At 34.6% G+C, this 25,028-nt stretch overlaps 1 protein-coding gene across 3 annotated transcripts in view; it reads right to left on the bottom strand.

Annotated features, from left to right (window-relative positions):
* The window catches only part of BAZ2B (bromodomain adjacent to zinc finger domain 2B), a 364,968-nt gene that overhangs the window by 5,554 nt on the left and 334,386 nt on the right, over window positions 1-25,028 (bottom strand). For all 3 annotated transcript variants that reach the window (XM_045821942.1, XM_045821977.1, XM_045822067.1), the window contains 9 exons: window positions 19,659-20,314; window positions 18,975-19,248; window positions 18,642-18,797; window positions 17,888-18,048; window positions 10,227-10,537; window positions 9,685-9,820; window positions 6,074-6,220; window positions 737-1,002; window positions 352-495 (listed from right to left, as the gene is read on the bottom strand). In XM_045821942.1, the coding sequence (XP_045677898.1) occupies window positions 352-495; window positions 737-1,002; window positions 6,074-6,220; window positions 9,685-9,820; window positions 10,227-10,537; window positions 17,888-18,048; window positions 18,642-18,797; window positions 18,975-19,248; window positions 19,659-20,314 (2,251 nt within the window). The remainder of the gene's footprint in view (window positions 1-351; window positions 496-736; window positions 1,003-6,073; window positions 6,221-9,684; window positions 9,821-10,226; window positions 10,538-17,887; window positions 18,049-18,641; window positions 18,798-18,974; window positions 19,249-19,658; window positions 20,315-25,028) is intronic.

The following is a 25,028-nucleotide window of genomic DNA, read 5'->3' as shown; positions in this document are numbered from 1 at the left end:
ATTACTCCACTGATGCACAATACAAGCTCCAGCTTACATGCTACCTACCTACTTTGGGAGACTTCCTTGATACTTTTCTTTACATCCCAGGCTTAGTGTGGTGCCCTTCCAATGTCAAAAGCAGCTTTATCCCACTTCTTTTTAGTTGTTTAAATAATATTGATTGACTTGTCATCCATACCACACTACCACCCTACCAAACATACACACACACCCCCGTGCACACAGACACACACCCCTCTCCAAAGTCAGGGCTTCTGTCCTGGATGTAAATTAGTGTATTTCTGGCTCAGTAGATAATTACCTGGCACATATCAAGCAATCAAAATTGAAATGAAAGGATTTACTTACTGTCCACTACTTAATTTTTCTCTAATTGTAGAAAAATCCATAGGCTTCTTAATAACTTTCTTATAACCAGGAACAAGTTTCAAGTTTACAGGAAGTAGAAAAGGCCATGCATCTTCATGAGTTTCCATTTCAGTAAGGATCATACTAAAGAAAATAATGTTTGAAATCAATATCTATGCAATTACCTGTTTTGTTAAAAATTTAGCTTTTATAATCTTTTAAGAAAAGCAATGCAAATTATTTAAAAGAATACATTACACTATAAACTTTACATTTTCCTATTTGTACAAATTTTCAGAAAGTCACCTTTAATATGGTAGAAGGTTTCTAAACAAAAAAAAATGGGGTAACATGAATATAGAGTACATAAAAATTGAAGTAATACCTGCAAAGAGCTGAGTCCTTGGAGTCATCTCTTTTAGGTTTCTTAACAGAAGCAAAACTCTCCTGTTTTGACAAGGTAATGGAAGTGTTTTCCTCCATTTTTCTTTTTTTAACATCTTTGCTTCCTCTTTTTAGTGAACTGCTTGTGGATGCAGAGTCTTCATCTTCGGTATCCCCTATTAAAGTTCCTTTCTTTCCTTTTTTTGAATCATTATTCTTTTTTCCTTTGACATGAAGTTTTTTGAATTTTAGAGTTTGACCACTTGCCTTTAATTTAAAAAAATAAATGAAGTATAACAAAAGATGTTGGAGGTTAATAATTTTATCATTTTCAAAAGAGATCTATGATTTTGTTCTTTCACAATATAAGGCTGAAACCTGATAAACCATGAAAAGTTTATCTTAAGAAATCTTAAAAAACTTGAGGATGCTGATCTCATGGTAATCCATCCTTAGTGTAGAGCTTATCAGCAGTATTCCTTTAGTCCAGGTCACTGACTGAATGAGGTTAAATAATCAAAAGGACTATCTTTTAGAGAACAATATAATTAAGAACAAAGATGAACAGAAATAAAAATAAAAATAGAGCTTGTTACTAAGAAAGTTGAAGAGGTAATTAAAAAGCTAGGTTAAAACATAAAAATAGCTCATGAAGTATCACATAGAGAAAAAGTCCCTTGTAAAACCAAATCTATTGGAAATTGATTTTTTTTTCTGGATAAAGAAAAAAGCATTTGCTGTAAGTAGATTATTCCACAAACTTGTGGTTCCCAGGTGTGAAAAAAAAGTGGTTGAAGGCTGAGGAAAAAAGAAGACAGAAAAGGTGTCTGTTTTGAGGAAAACAATAAGGAAATAGTATAAAAGATTATATTTGGAATCAAAGGATATACATTCCAGCTATACTCTGTCAGTAACTAGCTATGGAACTTTGTACAAAAATATGTATGAGGCCCTATTTTTCTCAGTTACAAAATAAGCAGCACAATCAGTAAAGTCATTCAAGTTCTCAAATTAAATGAAAAAAAAAAAAAAAAGTCAGTGAGGACTGATGCAGGTAACCACAATTGATGTAACAATGAACCTCCCTTTCCCCAATTTAGAAGTAGGGAAATAAGATTGAATTTTGAGTTAAATATTATAGTAAATATAATAGATTTAGAAGAGTGATATGCAAAGTCACCAGTAATACACAGTTTTTGTTTTGATTTTCCAGAATAGTGTTTATTTACCCTCTTTTAAAAATTTATTTCCTTTCTTACACAAACTGTTAAGAAATCTTAGACTACAGAGTCAATATTTAATCTAGCCATAATTTAAAGTTAGCTATATCGAAATAAATTTGGCTGGAAACATGTCTTTGGAATATTTCATACCAATTTCTTTGAGGATCTCATGATCTCTTCTAGCAATATATTTTTTAAAATTGCCCTTCATCAAGAAATTAAAAATATCTGGTTCTAGGGAACATTTTATAAAGTACATGGTTGTCTCACCAATGTGTTGTACACCTAAAACTAGTACAAAATAGTGTGAATGCAAACTGTAATTAAAAAAAAAAATTGATTCTCTATTCGGGGGATAAGTATACTTGAAATATTTTAATTGACTAAAATAATAAGGCAAACCATAAATCTAACAGCTTCCCCATACCATATCAAAGAATCACTACCCTTTGTCGCTAACTGAAATAATGAAAATGTTTCTCTTCTCCAATTAGTTTATTAATTTTTATGCACTAAAATTTTCTTACTTTGAAATTTTGTACAACACTGAGCTTTTAGCACTCTGAAATTATAAAAGAGAATGCTTAATATAATATGAGAAAAGTACATTTAACTAAGATTAAACTAGGTTAAATTGAATAACAATTGTGTTACTTAAAAAACAAAAAATTTTGTGAATTATGGGCCAACACTTCTAGTTCCTGCTTGAACTAAAATATTACTTGGGGTCATTTTCTAACAAATTAATGCTTACAGTAAGAAAACATGAAGTTTAAACCACGGAATCGAAAAAATTTTCTGATGTTTTAAAAAGACAATGAAGTCTCTGTGTTATTTCTTAATAAATGACATTTATCACCTTACGTCAATAGACCATGCACATACACATACTTTTAAAAGTAAGTTTTTATAGTGTTACTCTGTTACCTAATTACTTTGTTCTTGGACAAAGCTGTTCCCCTTGCCACCTTTTGTCTCTATTTTATTAAAAGCCCAAATTCAAAAAGGAACTGCAATATGCCTTAAGCAGAACTCATCGAATTACACACACAGAAGCACATCTCTATTATGTTTGTATATTTATATATCAGAAGCTGTGAACTGGTGGCTCACAGGCTGTAAACTGCCTACTGCCCATGCTTGCTGCTTTGCTCATATAGTGCTTGTAGAAATTCTGAATTTGTTGCCAACATTTACATTGGGAGGAAGTGCCTAAAAATCTCTGATCCTGAAGTACTGGAAGGTCCTGAACACTGGCCCATGTTGTCTCTAGGACAACGGTTGGCTGGAGGCGAGTGATGACTACCATTTAAGTGGGGATGTGACTTTCCTGTTTGCCACAGTTCCAGCTCTTCTGTGCTATTCCAGTGGCTTTAGTAGGCAATGCAGTTTGAAACCTGTGTGTGTGTGTGTGTGTGTGTGTGTGTGTGTGTCTATGAATGTATATAAATATGTATATATTCAGTTTATTTACAACATCTATTTGAGTCTGTGGTTCTGTAATCATACGTAAGTACAATAAAGTACCTATATATACTGGCATGCACACACACACACGGAGTAAAAATGATCACAGTGATGTACGCAGAAAAGCCACTTGAGAGTTGTTATTGTAACTTCAGAGTTGTCGTTACTGTAAATAACAAAAAATTACTAGAAAGATTTTAAAACCTTAATTTTTAAAATCCTTATATCAAAATCAAATGTCTATAAATTGTTATATTGCTATAAAAAACATAACATGTAATTCACCACATTTACAAAACAAAAAAAAGCAGTGGCTTAGAAAGCTGCATTTACACAGATCTTGGATAAGATCATAGAACTGATGTCTCCTACTCTGCTCCTTCAATGACAGATAGCGAAAATTCTAAATAAAGCAAATTTATTGTAAACAAAACCTCCTATAACCTGTCAGATATCTCAAACACTTAAAATGCCTACCAGATAATATCTCTAATACTTAATACACTTGACTTGTTAATAATTCATAAAGTATTAGAGAGAAACTGTCTATAACTTAATAGTTATGAAACTAAAAGATAGTTTTCATACAACCAGTGAAGCTAATTACTGAATTACAATGATCTATACATAACAAAAATGATCAAATACTGAGAGGTAAAAAGCCATTATTAGTGAAAATGATGCCATGTGGGACCTTCTGTTATTTTGTAAAATATAGTCTATATATACGTCACAGGTTTTCAACCAGTTCACATCCATGACCATATTTGATCCTCACAAATTCCCATAAAGCAGGTACTGTCCCATCTTACAGATGATAACCCTGAAGCTAAAAAAGCGCTCTAAGGTCGATAGATGAGGGCGGTGAGAAAATCAGTGAGACAGACTGAAAAGGGGCAAAGGCAAGAAGAAAACCGGGTGAAAAACTGGGTGAGTGGGGTTTCCCAGAAGCCACGTGTAAACAGGGTTTCAAGAAGGAAGGAGTGTTCCCCTTCATCAACTGTGCCTGATGGGTCTGATGGGGCCTAAGCACCAATCATTGGACTGAGCAATAGGGATGTTATTTGTAGCCATGGTAACAAGAACTCTGGAAGCTGTGCTGGTGAAAATCTGACTGGAGTTCAACATTGAATTGGAGGAGAGAAATGGGCGAGAATCAGGACAGAATTTTCTAGCAGTTTTACTGTAAAGGGAAGGAGAGAAATGGGGGAAGTGGAGCAAGGAAGAAATAAGGTCAGAAAAGCATTTTTGTTTAGTTTTCTTAACGTAGAAGTAGTAGCATCATAGTAAGCTGATGACAAGAGCCCAGAGGAAAAAGAAAGACTGATGCAGAAGAAGAGAGAACTGCTGGAGCCACACTCCTAAGGAAGTGGAAGGGGATGGGATCTGAGGCACGCCCTTGGGGAATTGGCTTCATAGTGGCACTAGCAGCTTATGGCAAGGGAGGCATGGATGGATGCAATGATTGGGTTAGGAGAAATCAGAGGACATGAAGTGGTAAAGGGACCGTGAAAAGGTCTTAAGATAAATGCCTTGAAGGTCCTGTTGAAATCAGAGAATTGCTGAAGTGTTAGAGAGGGCAGACAGGAAAGAAGGCAGTGCACAGACAGATGTTTGAAACTGAGTTTATGAAGAGGCAGTAATTACTGGTAATGATCAGGTCAAGAGATTAAACAAAAAAGACAGTAACTGAGGTAGGGAACACCCAGCAGAGTCTGGCCCTCCATACATGCTGACCCTTTCATATGTTATCTTTATAACTTTAAAACCCACTTTTTCCTGTTTTGTCGTATTGCTTCTCTTTAATCAATGGTGTGAGAGTCCAAAGGCTGGAGAGTGATTTAAAAGACCTAGCAATTCTACTCTTAGGCATATACCCAACAGAAGTTAAAACATATATTAATACAGAAACTTGTGTATGAATGGTCCTAACAGTATTATTTGTATCAGCCAAAACATGGAAGCAACCCAAATGTCTATCAACTGATGGATGGATAAACAAAATGTTGTATATCCATACAATGGAGTATCATTTGACTATTTAAAAAAAGGAAACACTGATATATAGTGAAACCCAGATGAACCTTGTACTAACTGAAAGAAGTCAGGCACAAAGGCACATATTATTTGATTCTATTTATAACATAATGATCAGAACAGGAAAATTCATAAAGACAGAAAGTAGATAAGTGGTTGCCAAAAGCTGATGGGAGAAGGGGAATAGGGAGTGACTGCTAATGGGTACAAGCATGCTTTTTGGGGGTCATGAAAATGTTCTGGAATTAAACAGAGGTGATGGTTGTACAACTTCATGAATATATTTAAAAAACACACTCAGTTGTACACTTTAGAAAGGTGAATTTTATGGTACATGAATTATCTCGAAATATTCTCATAAAATGCCTGTAATTAACATACATAAACTCATAGACACAGACAACATATTAGTGGTTACCAGAGAGGAAGGGGAGTGGGGAAGGGAGAAATGGGTAAAAGGAGTCTAATATATGGTGACAGATGGAAACTAGACTTTTGGTGGTGAGCATGCTATAGTGAACACAGAATTAAAATGCTGTCCACCTGAAGCTTGTAAAATGTTAGTAACCAATGTTATCTTGATTTAAAAAGAAGTTTTAGATCAGTCTTACCTTAGCAATGCAAGCTGGACAAAACCAGTCCCCATCTGGTATGGTTGTAATCTTGGGCCTGTGGCAGTAGGTATGACAGCCTTTGTCACAGCCGTCACACAGGAGGAGCAGTTCTTCATTATCTCCCTTTCGACAGATTTGGCAGTACTATAATACATGAAAAATCACTTAAAGTTAATATTCTGCTATAAATAATACTTATCGGGATATTAAACAAACCATAATTCCTAGTTTATATTAGTAATGAACATTCCGCTTGCTAACAAATATACAGTAGCCATACACATCTATGTATCTCTCGTTACACAGATATGGACCACATGACGGGGTGAGCAGTTCAGTTGGGGTAAATGCACATTTCAGGTACACTGCAAAGAACAAAGCTAGAGGTTGAGTGCCTGCACACACTTCAGAAGCAAGTACACATTAACATATGAAATAATTAACATGACATTGGAGCACATAAAGCAATGAATAGCTTTAATACATGGTGTTTTAATTTTTTAATATATTTCATCTTTTGCTTATCTTAGCATCCTCATGACATCCTGAGAAAGAAATGAGTAAGAGTTAATTTTTATGATCAAAATTAGAATTAGCATTAGTATCAGTTATATATAATAAAAATATGCCCCCATATTTTCACTACATTATCCATCTGTTCTTTGAAGTTGATTAAAAAAATGTATTCAAACTAGGAAACTTTGGAAATCAACCCAAATCAAACATGTATCATGAGTGTACAGGATGGATACTATAAAATATTTCTAAGGTAAAAAAATGATACAATAGATTAAATTAAAGAATTTAAGGGGTAACAATTTATTTTCTAGAACTAAAAATAATTTCTTCACTGATAAAGTTTCTAATACCATTAAGAACTTTAAAATCTATAAAAAGAGGATTTTTTCTCATGCATACATATTCTGAATAGTAAGTTTTGCAAAGGAAAAGAAGGAATGTTAGACAAGTAAAAATTTTCAAATGGTTTTAAAAAATGGTATGTACTAACTAACATCATACTTTGACAGTAAATTTATATTCCCAGTCATAGTGGAAAATGTGCTACAATTAACATATTTAAAATGAAAACACTTAAACTATAAATTATTTATACTAATTTATAGTTCTGTATTTATGTACTCTTAATAACAAAGTAGCTTAACTGTTCTAACTCCATTTTTTTATTCTCAATACAATTAATCAGTTTGGGAAAGACTAAAATAGTCTTACACAATATAACTCACTATATACACCAATGATAACTTAAGAATCTTATCAAGACGGCAGACATGCACTCTTCAATAATAACAAATTTCTATCGCATACATGTAATAAATACAACACTAAAATTAGACTGCTTCTGAGCCTTTTGGCTACGATCAAGTACAACACTATGATCATTATGTGTACCAAGAGCAGCAGCAGCAGAGTGTGATGTTCCAACAGTATTTATTTTATGACCTCGTCTAATACTACACTGTTAAATACCTAAAGAGGTGTTGCTTTTCCAAATTTAAGTTACATTTTTAAAATTTTTACTGTAAAAATATTCATTGAGAATTAATATTTGGAAGGCTATATTTAAACCCCTGTAATGATAAAATTTGAAAATCAGATTAATGAACATTAGGTAAATTCTCACTATTTTTTATAATAAAATACTTTATAAAGTCTATCTAACAATTCACATTTATGATTTAAAAATAATTTTTTTCTGACACTTATTGAGAAAGGGTGATAGATATTGATCTCTTAACATTTTTGAAAAATCACAATAATGGCTCAATATGTTAGAACAAGTGTATTAGTATTTTCTTTTAACTCCTTTGCTCCTAGAGCAAAATACAGCAGATGGTACCTATTGTTTAACATTAACAATAATATAAAGCATATCTGGAGACAAATTATAACAGCCTCTTCTGTCCTAGTAAGCTTTGTCTCTGGCAAAGAAGGTATTTCTAAACATGGTGAGCACTTTAACATTTTGTTATGACTTCTTTTATGAGGATTATTAGAGGTACTGTTACATTTCTAATTAAAGGTTACAAACTGTTCATTAATCTTTGAATATGAGACTCTGCCCTCATTTTAAGGTAGTTTCATAGCAAACCATGTATTGTTAAGCATTAAGAAAAAGAAATGAAGATTATTAGAGATGTAGTTAAATAATGATAAATGTATGTTAATAATATGGCAAAGGTTTACGAATGTGTAAAAACTGAAGTAAACCTTTAGATAGCAGGCAGTAGCTATACTAATATAAAGGCAGATTTTGGTACAAGTTTTGGGTTCCTGTGTATAGGTTATAACAAAACTAACCACAACACAATGACTGTTTCGGTGTAGGTTAGAAAAATAACTATGAATTTCATTTTGATGTAGGTCTTCAGTAGTTTTGACTCATTATAGCCTAGATTTCACCAAATATATTTGAGTGGGTGACTTGAAAACTTTAATACTAACTTTTAGAAGAATAATTTTTACCTAGTAAAAATGCTACTAATGCCACTGGTTTTAAATAATGCCTTAAAATTTATGGTAAATTATAATCTGGGTTGGGAAAGATCTAAATTTGAAAATGATGTGAAAACTCCAGATTCAATATTTCATGGACATTTTAGGAAGAAGTGGAAAACCACAGAAGAAGCTAAATTTATTTGTACAGAATGAATAAGGCCCTAAGGAGTCTAACCGTAACAGTAAAAATTTTAAAAAAAAAGCTAATTATTTAAGGATCATTTCTTTTCTTTGGTGAATGATTATTTTAAGTAAATCCTTAGTCACTCATGAAAACAAATCTTATATATTTGGATTTTAAAGCAAACCTGTAATTCAAAAGCAAATGTTAAAGTAATTAGTAAAGTCTACATATAACAGATATTTCTATAAATGATATTTAAGAGGAAAGAGGGACATGTATATGATTTAAAATAGTATCTCTCTGAAAATATATGAAAGATAGCTTTTATTTTGAACACATATCATTTGGTGTTTGGTGCGAAGTAGAAGCTGCTGCTTGATAATAACTGACTGGGCTTGAACAAACACCACAAAAAAACAGTTTTAGCTGGAGTAAAGAATAAAAAAGATCTACTCTTCACGTCATCTGCATCAAAGGCCAAATACATTATATCAATGTGTGAAGGAAGAACTCTCTGCCTGACTTGTGTTTACTTATCTAAGTATTTCTTTGGATTAAAAAAATGAAAATTGATGGAAATATAAAGATATTTTGGGAATGCAGTGAATATGTGTAGCAGGTAATGTTACTAACTGTAATGTTTACAAGAGTGAAAGGGCCCTCAAATACTTAGATTAACAACTATTATGTTGACAGAATGTAGAAGGCAACTTTAGCCAGAGTTATAAACAATATTCAATGGAGGGAGAACCAACATCTAAAAAAAATAAAAGATAACACATTTGGTAGGTTCCTTCTGAAAGCTCAAAATAAGGAAGAAAGTATTAAACTATACAGGATAAGAACAAGCAAACTCTCAGCATACGTTATTTTGACAATAACTAACACATAATTAAGAAAGATCTGAAGGTTGGAAAAACAGGACAAAGTAAATTAGTTATAGTATTTCTTAAATGAAAACACTTACAACTTTCATAATTGATTTTTCCCATGCTATTGATTTCTGTAACTGCTGAATGCACAGAGCTACCTGTGCAGCACTGCGAGCTTCTGACAATGCCCTTCTCCATACCCTGAGCCCTGGAGCAATATCCTCTTCAATTCTGCATTGAAATATAGAAAAATTAAGTAGGTCATGTCCACATTTATGGTCACTGAATGAGAACAATCATCACACTGAAAGCCAAGCAATGACAAAAACATGGAACAGCCAGTAAGTATAAGGTTTAAGCAACTAAATTCGATGTAGTGCACAGACTGTGGCTACGTGCCTCAACGCTTAGTCACAACCAGGTAAATGTAAGATCACTTTGCAGGATTATCAACGCACATAACAAAAATAATGTTTTTACAAAGCACCATGCAAAGAGCATGATCCATATGGATCAAACAGCATGATCCATATGGATCACAGACATACAAGAAGATACATAGATAACAGGCAATAGAAAATAGGCTCCAATTAGCAAAGAAGCACAATAATTTTTCAAGTTAATCTCAATAACCTACCCGTCACCATCACCACTAATGGATGGTGCAGGAGCAGGGACAGTAACTGTGCCCACATTATCCACTTTGATCTGAATGGTGGTACTTAAGGGGCTCTTCAGATACCTTCTTTCAATGTTCCGCTCCAAATCAGCCAGCCTGGTTACAGCTATATCTAGGGGGTTGTCACTCTTCCGTTCCAGTGCATGTGCACTGCTTTCTTCTTCGCCAGTAAATTCTCCATCATGCTCCTTGCACAACTTAGAGAATGACTTATGTTCAAAATATACCAAGTCCTCCCTTTCTGATGCAGGCTCTGGACACATCCAACCCTATATATCAAGAGAATAATGTTATTACGGTTTTTTCTTAAAGTCCCTGGTGGGTGAATTACCTTTACTTAAAAATACAGCAGCAGACAGCAGCAGATCTCAAGGACCTTTACTAAAGGTTTTACCTTGTGTGTCCTAATGGAGGTAGGTAGAAACAAGAACAAAAAAATTAAAATAAGCAGTTGTAAGAAAAATAAAAAAAAAACTTTAGACATATAAAAGGTATAATGAAATCAGCAAGTGCTTATTAATTTCACAGGACCATGTACATGGAAACTTCTCGGTAGTCTCTGAACTCTGCTCTTCCTTTCCACTTGCATTCCTTCCGCCACTTTTGTACAGATCCTTGTACTCACCATTTTTCCTTCAGCTGCAGGAGCTTTGCACAAGCTGTTATGTTTGTGTTTATACCTTTCCCCCATTCCTCTTCGCCTACTTAACTTCACTCATCCTGCAGCTCTCAAGGTAATATTTACATCCTCAGGGAATCCTTTCCTGACCTGACCTGTTAGGGGGTAAATCTCCCAGTACAGGCTTCTCATAGGACCATATAATACTAGCCTTGTGATAGTCACAATTTTATACTACTGTGATTATTTAACATCTTTCTACCTCTAAATTCCCTGAGTGCAGGGGCCATGTGTACTTTTACTCATTTTATTTGCAACTCAGTGAAAACAAATAGTATACACACACACACACACACACACACACACACACACACAAGGGGGGAACCTCAAAATTCAGAATTATTTTTTGGAGGGTGGACTCCTTGTAGTACAGGCTTCCTTTGCTGGGTGAGTGTTCTAGGAGCCCATCTGTATCAGTGTACCAACTGGCTTTGTTGTGAGAGGCTGTAATTCGTTTCAGTGAATTTTCTTTGATGACTCAACATGTTTATTTCATGATGGGTGATTTATGAGTGCACCTGCCCACACCACACTGAGTGTTCAGCAGTTTTTGACAAAAAATGACATGACCCCCAGCTCCATGCCCTATCCTCCCTATTCCCCTGATTTTGATCTCAGTAACTTTTTTGTTTCCCCAGATTAAAAAAAGCCCTGAAAGGGAAACATTTTACCAATGCAGAATAGGTGAAAGAAAAAACAGCAAAAGAACGAGAAGGCATCAGAATTGACAGGTTCAAAAACTGTTTTGAGCAGTGAAAGAAAAACTCTCAATAGGTATATTACATCAAATGGAGAGTACTTTGAAGGTGACTGAAGCTTAAACATGTAATAATACACAATTTTATATAAATAAATTCTGGGTTTTCTGGGTCCCACCTCATTAATATGTAAATATAAATGATATTATTGTATAACTCAGTTTGCTTATATTGATCCTTTAACTCAAAATCCTTCAAAGACTCTCTACTGTTTAACAAAATCCAAATTTTTACTATGACATGCAGGTACTGTGCTCTACCTTTTCTCCCATGTTCCCATCCATGCATCCTACATTGCAGTCAAATTCCATGTCTTGTCACTCCACAGACAAGTCCAGAGCTTTTTTTTTAAAAGAATGCTTTATTTTTTAATATATTTTATTGACTATGCTATTACAGTTGTCCCAATTTTTCCCCCTTTGCCCCCTCCACCCAGTACCCTCTTCCCTCCAGCAATTCCCCTTATAGTTCATGCCCATGGGTGGTGCATGTAAGTTCTTTGGCTTCTCCATTTCCTATACTGTTCTTAACATCCCTCTGTCTATTCTGTACCTATCAATTAGTAGTTAATACCTGCACCTTTTCCCCCATTCTCCCTCTTTCTCCTCCCAATGGATAACCCTCCATGTGATCTCTGTACCTATGATTCTGTTCCTGTTCTAGTTGTTTGCTTTGTTTGTTTTTGTTTCTATTTTTTAGGTTCAGTAGTTGATAGTTGTGTTTGTCATTTTAATGTTCATAGTTTTGATCTTCTTCTTTTTCTTAAATAAGTCCCTTTAACATTTCATGTGGTTATGGCTTGGTGATGTAGAATTCCTTTAGCTTTATTTTGTCTGGGAAGCACTTTATCTTCCCTTCAATTCTAAATCGTAGCTTTACTGGATAGAGTGATCTAGGTTGTAGGTCCTTGCTTTTCATCACTTTGAATACTTTTTGCCTATCTGTCCCTTCTAACCTGCAAAGTTTCTTTTGGGAAATCAGTTCATAGTCTTATGGGAACACCTTTGTAGGAAACTCTCTTAAGATTCTTTCTTTAACTGTTGGCATTTTAATTATGATGTGTCTTGGTATGGTCCTTTTTGGGTCCATCATGTTTGGGACTCTCTGTGATACCTGGATTTGTATGTGTATTTCCTTCACCAAATTGGGTAAGTTTCCTTTCACTATTTTTGCAAATAAGTTTTCAATTTCTTCCTTTCTCTTCTCCTTCTGTCACTCCTATGATTCAAATATTGGTGCGTTTGAAGTTGTTCCAGAGGCTCCTTAGTCTATCTTTATTTGGATTTTTTCTTCTTACTGTGCTGATTGAATGTTTTTTGCTTCCTTACACACCAAATCATTGATTTGACTCTTAGCTTCATCCCCTCCACTGTTGGGTTCCTTGTAAATTTTTCTTTATTTTACTTAGTGTAACCTTCATTTCTACCTGGGTGTTTTTTAGCTGTTGAAATATCCATTGAGTTCCTTGAGCATTCTAATAACCAGTGTTTTGAACTCTGCATCTGATGGATTGCTTATCCCCATTTTGTTTAGTTCTTTTTCTGGAGTTTTGTTCTGTTCTTTCATTTTGGCCATGTTTCTTTGTCTCCTCATTTTGGCAGCCTCCCTGTGTTTGTTCCTATGTATTAGGTAGGGCTGCTTTGACTCTTTGTCTTAGTAGCGTGGCCTGTTGTAGAATAGCATACCTGTAATTTGGATGGGGTGCAGACTTAGGTAATTGCCAGGGTGAGGCAACCTGTGTGAACCAGTTGATGGAGTCACCACTCTGTGACTCTGCGTGCAGGAGGGCTCAGAAAAGGGACAATGGCCACTGCCTGGTTTCTAGAGTTTTGTCCAGAAGGAAGCTGTCCCTTGGCACTCATCCTGATGCTAGACACTTCAGTCTCTCCCCATATGCCACTGGTGCCCTTCCAGCTGCTGCTCCAGTGCTGGAGCCCAGAGGCAGTGAGTCTCCTTAAGTCCTAAGTCCATCATGGGCCATTTAAGAGGAAACATCTGAGAACCCTGCAGTTTCTTCTGCTGCCCTAACCCCAGAAGTTATAGGGACTTATTTTCCTGGCAATGGAAGCACAGGTTGGGTGGTCTGGTGGGGAGCTGGGATCCCTTGCTCCTGAGGTATCCCTCCCGATTTTTATCTATCACATGTGGGTAACGGACTGCTTATTCCACACCTCCACCCCTCCTACCTGTCTGGATGAACGTGATTTCTTTAATTTCTTAGTTGTCAGACTTCCATACAGCTTGATATTCTGATGATTCTGGGTGATAGTCTTTTGTAATTTAGTTGTAATTTTTGCTGTGGTTGTGCAAGGAGATGAGTCATGTTTATTTACACCTCCATCTTGACCAGAAGTCTTATTAGCTGAGCTTCTTGATCCTGGAACTCTGCTCATGCTGTTCACTCTCTCTAGTATGGCATTCCCTGTTCTTTGATTTTCAAAAGCTTACTCATCTTCTCAAATTTTATCTCAGCTTCTTCATGAAAGCTCTCTGACATTTTCCGTATTTCCACCAGAAATTGTGTATTCTTTTTCTAAATTCATGTATGATTCTAATTCTCCATATAGATGTATATACATGTCTTATCTCCCAATCATATGTCCAGCTTTCTGGGGGTAGAAACCATATTTTTAAAAATTTTGTGGTGCCCATTGTCTGATGTGGAATAGGTACTTACTAAATGCATATTAAAGGAATTAACATAATCTTTTCTACTAAAAATTTTAGGAGATAATTATTTTATCTTTATATTAGGATCAATTCCACATCTTTAAATCATCAGAACATTTAGAAAGTAAGGATGGAATTATGAATAGTACACAAAAGTACATTTGGCACATGTCATGTTAAACAAACCTCATTCCCATACTTTGAATACTAAATAGCTAAATCAAGGCAAGGAATCCTGTAAGCACAGTATATCTTGATTTCTACAAGGCAACTGATGAGACCACCCCCCTACCCCCCAAAAGAAGACTGGATTACAGTTAGAGAAGTCTAAGTGGTTAAAAACTGTATCTGAAGAATGGTGATTGATAAAGCTTGTCACCTCAGGAAAGGTCACTGACAATATCCAAAGGCTCTGTATTTGGCTAATACACTTATGAATAACTTGGCTGACTGTTATTCAAACTGCAGGAGACTTAAAGTTAGAAAGGAAGTTTAAGATTCTGTGACAGGACTAAGATTAAAATAGTTTTAAAATAATTTAAAATGTGCTGAAAAAGGTACCCAAATGAGGTTAATAGAAATAGAACAATGATAAATATAAATTTTAGCTTTGAAGTTTAAGTGACTAACACAGAAATACTACATGATAGAACTAACTTAAAAGCACTCTAAAAGAGGCCCATGGATTTTTTTTTTTAAAGTGCATACTCATGAAGCAATAGTATGATGTGAAGGCTAAAAAGGTAACAATGCAGAGAGCACTGACAGAAGTGTAGTGCTGAATTAAGGAAAGTAAAAGTCCCATGAACACCTTCAGACTTCTCCATGTACACTTACAGGTATAACATTTTTAGAATGGTATTGGCATTATTGTTTATTCAGAAAAGAAACATGGACATGTAAACCATTTCACAGGACTAATGGTTGAAAGAATTAATTAGCCAGTAAAAGAGAAAACTTAGAAAGGGACAAAGAATCTGTCTTTTGAGGAGCTGGAAGGATAATTAGGCTTTCTGTATACTCTTCAGCAATAGAAGATTACAGACTTACAGATTTTCTTACAAATATAAAAAAATTCCAAATTATTAGCAAAATAATTTCTATATTTTTACTAAAAATAAAAATGAATGTTCCACCTGCTTAATGTGTCTACACAATAGTTAGTTCCCAGTCTAAACATATAACTCTATTTTCTTTGCTTTCTTTTTTTAGGTAATTTTTATAAGTTTGTTTATCTGACCAAGCTGACAACATATGCTGGGAAGCAAAATCTCAGCGGATTGAGGAAATGCTCCAGAGAATGGCAGTTTTGTAGCTTGTTTTACACATTAGATTCAAAGAAGGAGATGCAATGAGAGTTATGGGAAATCCACTGGTAGTAGATTAAGGGGAGGGAAAAAGCATAGTGAGGAAATTGCTAGGATTGGACACAAGGCAAAATGGAAAACTTACACTTCTTTTACACTGGTGGGTATGGATCAGTAAAAATTCACTAAATTTTTTATTCGTTGGTTTTAGGGAGAGAGGAAAAGGGGGGGAGGGAGGAAGGGAGGGAGGGAGAGAGACAGAAAGAAACATTGATTTGCTATTCTGCTTATTTATGCATTCATTGTATGTGCCCTAACCAGGGATTGAACCTACAGCCTTGGCATATCGGGATTACATTCTAACCAACTGTGCTACCCAGCCAGGGTCTTCATTAAATTTTCATAAGTGTTAAAATAATGTTTTATGGTTACTTTCATCTCTTGTATTTTCAGACTCTTCAGGACTACTATAATTCATTTCTTAGAATGATACAGAATAATTCAGTAATGCCTTATTAATAGGATGTTAAACATACCCTACTTACACAAATTGCACTAATCTTAGCTACAGAGAACACAGCTCAAAAACATCTAAGCAGCCAGTAATATGATCAGGTCAATGCACCAAAAACTGAGCATGTCTCCAGAAAAGTGCTTCAGGCCCAAGACACTTGATGATATGCTTCCCCAACAAATAGCCAATTAGAATTGGAATATTGGATGAGGGGGGAGTTGCAGGAAAATAGGTTTGGTAGAACCAATAAAATTAAACTAGCACATAGCAACAACTAACCACGAGAGCGAGCAGAGACAGACTATAGCAAGCAGATGAAGTAGTTTAAAAAGCATTTCATGTAGGGGCAAAACCTCTTTGCATTTCCTGAGGGAATCATTTTCTATTAATTGGTCATCATACTGACAATCCTGTGCCACCAAGATAATTTAAATCAAACTCATTATTCTTAATTTAAGAAGGCAGTGCAATGCATAACATAAGCCATCCAACAAACATGTTTAAAAATTATGGCACTAAATGGAATAATTTTATTTCTCCAAAAAATTAACTTGTGTGGAAGAGTTCATTTGTTGAAGATGCCAGGCAAATGAGGCATTTTTATATTGTATTATAGTACCAGAAGGAGGATACACATAGTTTGCTGGCAAAATAGTTTCAGCAAATGATAAATTTTTGCTTCCCAAAGCTGGTAATTATGTTTGTGGCAAAAAAGGAATATTTAATGCTCTGGAAAATGACATTTTTTTGGAGATGCTCAGAAAGTTCCAAAGGACAGCATTAAAGTAATTATGAAGCAAAAATTTAATCACAGGAAAGAATAGCATTATGGCATATGTTTTTCATTCTGAGTAAATATATCAAATGTTTATTTAATATATTTATTTGATAATATATCAAATCTAATTACATGGTGACTACATTTTATAAAGCTTTTCAGGTGTCTGTTATACCCTTGTTCATCATCCATCCATTTATTCTCAGAGATATCACCACACTATCAACTGAGGAGAAAGACCTTTACACTGCTCTTTACAAAACTAAAAATTCTTGCACAAAAGTATTCTTTTGCCTGTCCATTGGAAGCTAGTTCAATCACTGCTTTGTGACCTCGTAATGTTCATTAGATAAATAAATTAATTAAAACTTTACATACATATGTATATATAATGTGTGTGTGTGATAACACAATGTACGTTTGAATATCTCCATATGCTCCAAGTTTAAATTACACAGAGTGAAAATGTGACACATAACGTGGTTTGTATAGGAAGGGTCCCTGGTCCTATATAAAACACTGTCGTCAGAGTGTGATAAAGCTTTACATTTATAGTGGGAAAAACTGTGATATTCTGCTGTGGTAAAGAACTGCATACCAGAAATGAAATTTGTGAATACCACAAAGGAGGTAGCAAGATTTAGTCAAAAGAACATGGGCTTTGGAGACAGATATATTTAGTTTGAGTCCACATTTAGCCACTTACTACACAACCAGTGGCAGGTCACTTTACTCTGAACTTTGTTCCTTACCTGTAGCTGTAAGATGGGGAAAATTAATTCAGGATTGTTTTGAGAATTAAATAAGATAAAGTGAAAACACTTAGCATAGTAACTGGCACATATCAGGCATATAATAAATATTAGTTACCTTCCACTTTCCTAAAGACACATTTCATCCAAGTCAATTTTACCTTTACTTGCAAACTTGCTGATGCAACTCTCCTTTCTAAATCTTCCACCTGCTGAAGAATACTCAAATCTGTTTCCATTGCTTGTTCTTCTACAGACCAATTCTCCACAATATCTCGAGTTACCTGGTTTTCTTCATTTTCATTTAATTCAATAATAGCAACTACATTTGAAAAAAAAATTAATTTTAAAATTGACTTTATCCCTTAATGATTTCTTCCAGAACATGAATAAAATTCCAGAGATAACATGTACATGTAACTTAATACACAAATGTTACATGTGCATATGCATGCAGCTTACTCTTTTTAAAAAGATTTTATTTATTTATTTTTAGAGAGAGGGGAACAGAGGGAGAAAGAGAGGGAAAGAAACACCAATCTGTGGTTGTCTCTTACATGTCTCCTACTGGGGACCTGGCCTGCAACCCAGGTGTGTGCCCTGACTGGGAATCAAACAAGCAACCTTTTGATTCATAGGCTGGCACTCAATCCACTGAGCCACACAAGCTAGGGCTACAGCTTACTCTTAAAAGTAGGGATATTCTTTTTCAGAAACAAAACAATATGTCTGCAAGTTGTAAAAAAATGTAGGAAAGCAATATCAATTTAATAAATGTGAACAGTGACTGTTCAGCAAAATAGAAAAAATGAGCAAAATAGAATACATTAAGATTCAAGACATACAAAAATATGTCTTAAAAGAATTAATTCTCATAACTAAGTAAAACAGCAGAAATCTCTTTTAGGTACATACCATCCTTATTCCTAATGCAGGCTTGAGTAATATAATCCAAGTGTTTCTGAATTTGTTTTTGTAATGCCTTTTCCCTTATTCCTCTGAGATGTAGCACTTTCAGCAAAGCTTTTAAGTCCTCTGGGTCAATAATTCTCCACCAGCCAAACTGCATTTCTAATTTAAGATAAATATGTAGATCTTTTACAAATATTTTAAAGATAAATTAATGGCACAATGCAAATAAAAAGATTTACAACTATATATAAAGCCATTAAAGAAAGATTTAGTTATAATATAGAAATCTGTAACAATGAAATAAAGCCAATGTACCTACCATCTCAATGTACCTACCTGCTGGAATAGGTTTTGGACTAGGAAAATCTACTGGTTTTGCCACTTCAACAGCTGCAGGTTGAGCTGAAGAGACTTTTTCATTTTGTGGTACTGGAGATTCACTTTTACTTGAAGCAACATTGGGAATCAAGAATGAATGACCATTTCCTTCAGATAATCCCAACCCTGCTCCCAGATTAGGTAAAGGTGATGTAAATGGAATATTAGAAGTAAGCACACCAGTGGGCCACCCACACAACTGAAGTCCCATCACAGATACTCCACTTTTTATCTGCAAAAAACAAAAGAATTTAAAAGTAGGATCATCTAAGAAGTTCAAAAAAATGTTTAGAATCTGAATTTTTTTAATTCTGAAAAAATATTCTTTCACTTATTACAAATACAGGAGAACTAAATATAATGACAATGTTGAATTCCATGTTTTTATGTGCTCCACAAAGTAATTTCCTTTTAGATATACTATAGTGATAAGTTAAAAAGTAATTTAAAATGCCTGTCTTAGACTAGAAATCAGTAGTTCTGGTGAAGCTTGGTGATACCAAATCTGACTCTCCTCAGTTTTCAAACTGTAGCAAGGATAATATTACAAATATTTGACTGATTGCCTTTGAGTAAAAACCTTCATGGGGTCAAAGATTAAATAAAGCAACATGAAAATGAGCTGCATTTAGCAGTACTAACCTGAAGAGGTGATAAAGCAAATGGATTTAGGCCAACAGGATTCTGGGCAGAAGATGATCCAAGAGGAGGAGCTGGGGCAGGTGAAGGTGACTTAGATGGTGGCTGAGATGGAGGAGTCACTAAAGAAGCAGTTGACATATCAGCATGGGTAATTGAAGTGTCGTCACAAGGGGTTCTTGGCAAAAGGCTAAACCACTGTCTATTCTTTTCAGTCAGTGCTTTTAACAACTGGTCACTGGGAAGAGGACTGTAGAACTTCCCTGGACCACCTGAACCAGTATTGAACAAATTATTAGAGTCTGTCTTTTCCACACTGCTTTGTGTTGCTGTTGATGGGATGCTGCCCACTGAATGTTTCCCACTATTTTGGTAAGACAGTGTGCAACCGTTTCCACTACTGTTTGGTTTTGAGGTCATTACATCTGACTCAGGGGGCATCTTAGCTACTTCTAAAAGCTTGCTCAGTTTTGAAAAAGAGCCAGGTTTTTGAAGAAATAGATTTGTGTTGTCTTTTTCTTTAGGCTCTTCTTTTTGTTCACAATGATCTGGATTGGAACAATTTAAAGTGTCCTCAGAAATCTCAAGTCTTTCTTCTTTGATCTGCATACTTTCTGCCTTTTTCAGTTTTTCTCTTTCCTTTGCAATTTCTTCTAGTCCTAGGAAAATTGAAAGGTATTATGAAGATCAATTATTCCAGATCAAACAATACTATAATTATATTTTAGTACTATTTATCAAGTTACATTCATAAAGATTTTAACAAACTTTTCTAGATATTTAATACTTTACATTTTTTCCTTTTTATAGACTAACTTTGTTGATCATTGAAAAATTAATGTAATTTTATAATTAATCATTAAAATCTTAAAATATAAAAATATTAAAAGCCTTAATATATAGCAAAATACTATCAACATTTTTGTATAAATCCTTCCAGCATTTCTCTGTGCACACAGATACATACTTAAACCTACACATTTAAAAAAGGCAATCTTATTATATACATAACATTCTAATCTACATGTTTTACTGAACAATATTCTGTAAAGATCCTGATGTGTCAATTAATATATAATTACAACATAAATGCTAAGGCCACAAGGGATTATTCAACAGAATATATTATAATTGAAATAATCGGTTTTCTATGGATGCCTGCTAGTGGGTCCCAGTTATTTATTAATATAAGCAATGCTTTAAATCATATCTGTATCTTTGGACTTTTAATTTTTCCTGATTTACTTCCTTAGAATAAATTTGTAGAAAAAAACTTACTGAGTCCTAAGATACATATTTTTTAGAGTTCTGGAAATATACTCTCAACCTGCCCTCTAGAAAGTCTGGATCAACACATATTCACACTAAAAATATGCACACTAGGGCATCTGTTCACCTAAACCCTCAATGAAACAGAACACTACAGATATTTTCTGTCTTTGCCAATATCTAGGAGGTGAAAATCTAAATTGTGTTTTTTTTCTGATCACTAGTAAGGCTGACTATCCTTTTACAGTTTTACTAGCATTTCTCCTTTGTCAACATCTTCTTCATATTTTTGACCAATGCTTTAAAAATAATTTATATGAATGCTCTTAAAAATACAGATCCATTACTTTATTCAATTTGAAAAGTAATATACATTCAAGGTAAAATATTTGTAGTGAGAGGCATAAATTAAACGCATCTGCCCTACTCCCTCGGTCCCTATTTCTAATCTTTAGAGGTAGCCATGGCTCATCAATCATGTCCACGTACCCTTCCAGAAAGCGTATATGCATATATGTGACTATCATTTTACACTAGTACCAAAATGGCTACTGCTCTTTACTTTTTGCATCTTAGTGTAAAATCCACACTCCTGAGCAAGACCTGCAACCCTGTATGATGTAGTTCCTGAAAACCTCTACTAACTCTGACCACTTTCAACCTTGCTCTTCCTTTCTCCCATTTTTCAGCTTCGCTACATGCTGTTCTTTTCCCTCCTGGGGCCATTGCACTTGCTGTTCCTTCCTGCAGGACACTGTTTTGTTGATTGGCTCCATATTCTTCATGTTTCAAATGATCATTTCCTCACAGAGGTTTTCTCTCAAAACCCTATCAAAAGTTGGGTCCCCATCCCATTCATCTTATAAGTTCATTCTATATATTTCCTTCCCAGAATTTATCATTACACTCATACCAGTTTATTTTTTATTCTATTCCACACCCACATACTAGAATGTGAATCAAAAGACACTACTTAAAGGCAGAGCAATGTTTGTCTTTACTGCTTATTAGATCCCGAATGCTTAACACGATGGTGCTGTAAAATAGAGGCTCAATAAATATTTCTTGAATTATGAAAGGATGAATTTAATATTTTTCTTATGTACCTTAGATGGCTTTCCATGACAAAACATATAACTGCACTTCCTTTTTCTCAGTTGGCTACATAATATTCTACTATATGGATATGATAATAATTCTATAACCAGTCCTCTATTACATTTGAAACAGCTCTCATGTGCTTCTCTTGAAAATAGTTTTTACCACACATTAAAATCTTATACTTCAGACCTATGCTTCTGGCCACTATGGAGTAACAGAGACTGAATTTACCCTCTCACACGAAACAACAAAAAAAATAAACAAAATATATAAAACAACAGTTTGTAAGAAACTAGACATCAGGTAAGAAAGACAGAAAACTAATGCAGTAAGTCCTATAATTGTCCTGGCTTAATGCCTTGGCATAGTTTCCAAGTTTAGGGAGGAGGAGTCCAGGAGAAGCCTGGCAGAATCCCTGAGCAAGGAAATGAAATGAGAGTCCATCGGACACAGAAGTGGCTAGTGTGCTCAGGGAGGAGTCCTAGAGAGAAGAAAAAAATCAGAGAAATCAGAGGGACCCCTCAGGTATTCAGCAGAACAGTGACTAGTGCATATGTGTGAGGAACCTACCTGAGATCAGTGGGTGAAAACACCCAAAAGGATCAGAGGTGACAGTGTCAGGTGCTCATACAGGCTGGGAACAGCATTTCTTCCTTCAACCTCAAGATTCACAGGCATTAGGGAGAGAACTCGGGAGGATCTATTTCAGTAGTTAGGGGGTAATTAGCCTAGACCAAACAGTGTTCTAGTCCTGCCTAACAAATTTAAAGAGCAAGACCTGAAAGGATCAAACTTCCCCCAAGTAACTTAACTGTGTTTCAGTTAAACAGAGCTCAAAAATATTCATAGGAATTCAGAAATACACAGCACCTAACAAGGTAAAATTCACAATGTCTGAGATCCAACCAAATTTCAAAGGCATACAAAGACTCAGGAAAAACTGCCACATAAGAAAAAAAAAAAAACAATGAAAACTGCTCCCAAACTGACAAAAGAGTAGAATTAGCACAGGCATTAAATTTGAAAAAATAATGGCTGAAATTTTTCCAAATTTGATGAAAACTATAAATCACAGATCCAAAAAAGCTCAACAAACTCTAAGCAAAAGAAACATAACTACACTAACACATGTAATTAAACTGCTCAAAATCAATGATAGAAACACGCCATACCTCATATGATCTTTATGTACTTCCGCACATTTGCCCCCAAAAGACCACCCTACTTCATTACCTCCTATTAGATGCATGTGAAAAGAATCACAAATATTCTCATATACCTGTGCTCATAAATTTACTTAACTTTCTACAAGTTACTAGCTAGCATGGAAGTACTATTATTTAGGCTGGATTAATTCTGTGAAGCAGTGCTCAAACACTATTGTCATATATTCAAAAGTAAGCCAATCAATCAAGCAACCAATTTTCACAGGTTTGAGACCAGTAGATGACTTTCCACTTGCATCTAACAATGTAGATTGAGATGGTGATATATTTTAATAGCTTATTTGTGGCTGTCTTTAACTTTTACATTCAAATTGCTTAATTATATATAGCTACACCTCCAATTAAAATGTGAAATTATTTTTAAAAATTCAAAGAAATATATAGGATGTTTAGTATAAAAAGATTATTTAACAGATATTTGGAAAAAATGAAACTGCACCACCTTCTTACACCATATACAAGAATAAACTCAAAATGGACTAAAGACTTACAATGTAAGACTCAAAACCATAAAATTCCTAAAAGAAAACCTAGGCAGTAAAATCTCTTCATAATATTTTTTTCTGATATATAATCTTGGGCAAGAGAAACAAAAGAAAAAATAAACAAAAAGGACTACATCAAACTAAAAAGTTTTTGCACAGCAAATGAAACCATCAACAAAATTAAAAGGCAACACACTGAATGGGAGAACATATTCACCAATGATAAGGGCTTAATATCCAAAACTTGTTGAGAACTAATACAACTCAATGAGAAAACAAAAACAAAAAAACATCCACACAATCCAGTTAAAAATGGGCAAAAGACCCACATAGACATTTCTCCAAAGAGGACATACAGATGGCCAACAGACATATGAAAACATGCTCAATGTCACTAGTTATCAGAGAAATGAAAATTAAAACCACAACCACAATGAGATATCACCTCACATCTGTCAGAATGGCTATCACCAATAAACCAGCAAACAGTAAGAGTTGACAAGGATGTGGAGAAAAGGAAACCCTTGTGCACTGCTGGTAGGAAGGCAGTTTGGTGCAGCCACTGTGGGAAACAGTATGGAGGTTCCTCCAAAACTTAAAAATGGAACTGCCTTATAACCTAGAGGTTCCACTTTTGAGTATATACCCAAAGAAACCCAAAACACTAACTTGAAAAAATATATGCACCGCTATGTTCATTGCAGTATTATTTACAACAGTAAAGCTGTGGAAGCAACCCAAGCACCCATGAATAATAGATGAGAAGATAAAAAAGCGGTGGAACATATATATAATAAAATATTACTTGGCCACAAAAAGAATGAAATATTACCATTTGGGACAGCATACATAATTCTAGAGGGTATTGTGCTAAGAGAAATAAATCAGAAAAAGACAAATACCGTATGATTTTACTTGTATGTGAAATCTAAAGAACACTATAAATAAACAAACAAAACAGAAAAAGACGGACAGATACAGAGAACAGACTGATGGTTGCCAGAGGGAGGGGGGTTAGGGGTTTGGGTGAAAAAGGTGAAGGGATTGAGAGGTAGATTGGTAGTTACAGAACAGTCAGCAGGATGTAAAATGCATCATAGAAAATATTGTCAATAACATTGTAATAACTATGTATAATGCCAGGTGGGTACTAGAAATATGAGAAGGACCACCCTATAAAGCACATGAGGGTCTAGCTACTATGCTGTATACTGGAAACTAATACAAAATAATACTGACTGTGAACTGCAATTAAAAAAAAAATAAATTCTTTAATATTAGTTTTCTATCTA

Source organism: Phyllostomus hastatus, unplaced genomic scaffold, assembly GCF_019186645.2.
Source record: "Phyllostomus hastatus isolate PE091 unplaced genomic scaffold, TTU_PhHast_1.1 phas_contig_1, whole genome shotgun sequence".
Classification (NCBI taxonomy): domain Eukaryota; kingdom Metazoa; phylum Chordata; class Mammalia; order Chiroptera; family Phyllostomidae; genus Phyllostomus; species Phyllostomus hastatus.
Note: the sequence above shows the minus strand (reverse complement) of the source record. Positions and strands in the feature narration are given on the sequence as shown.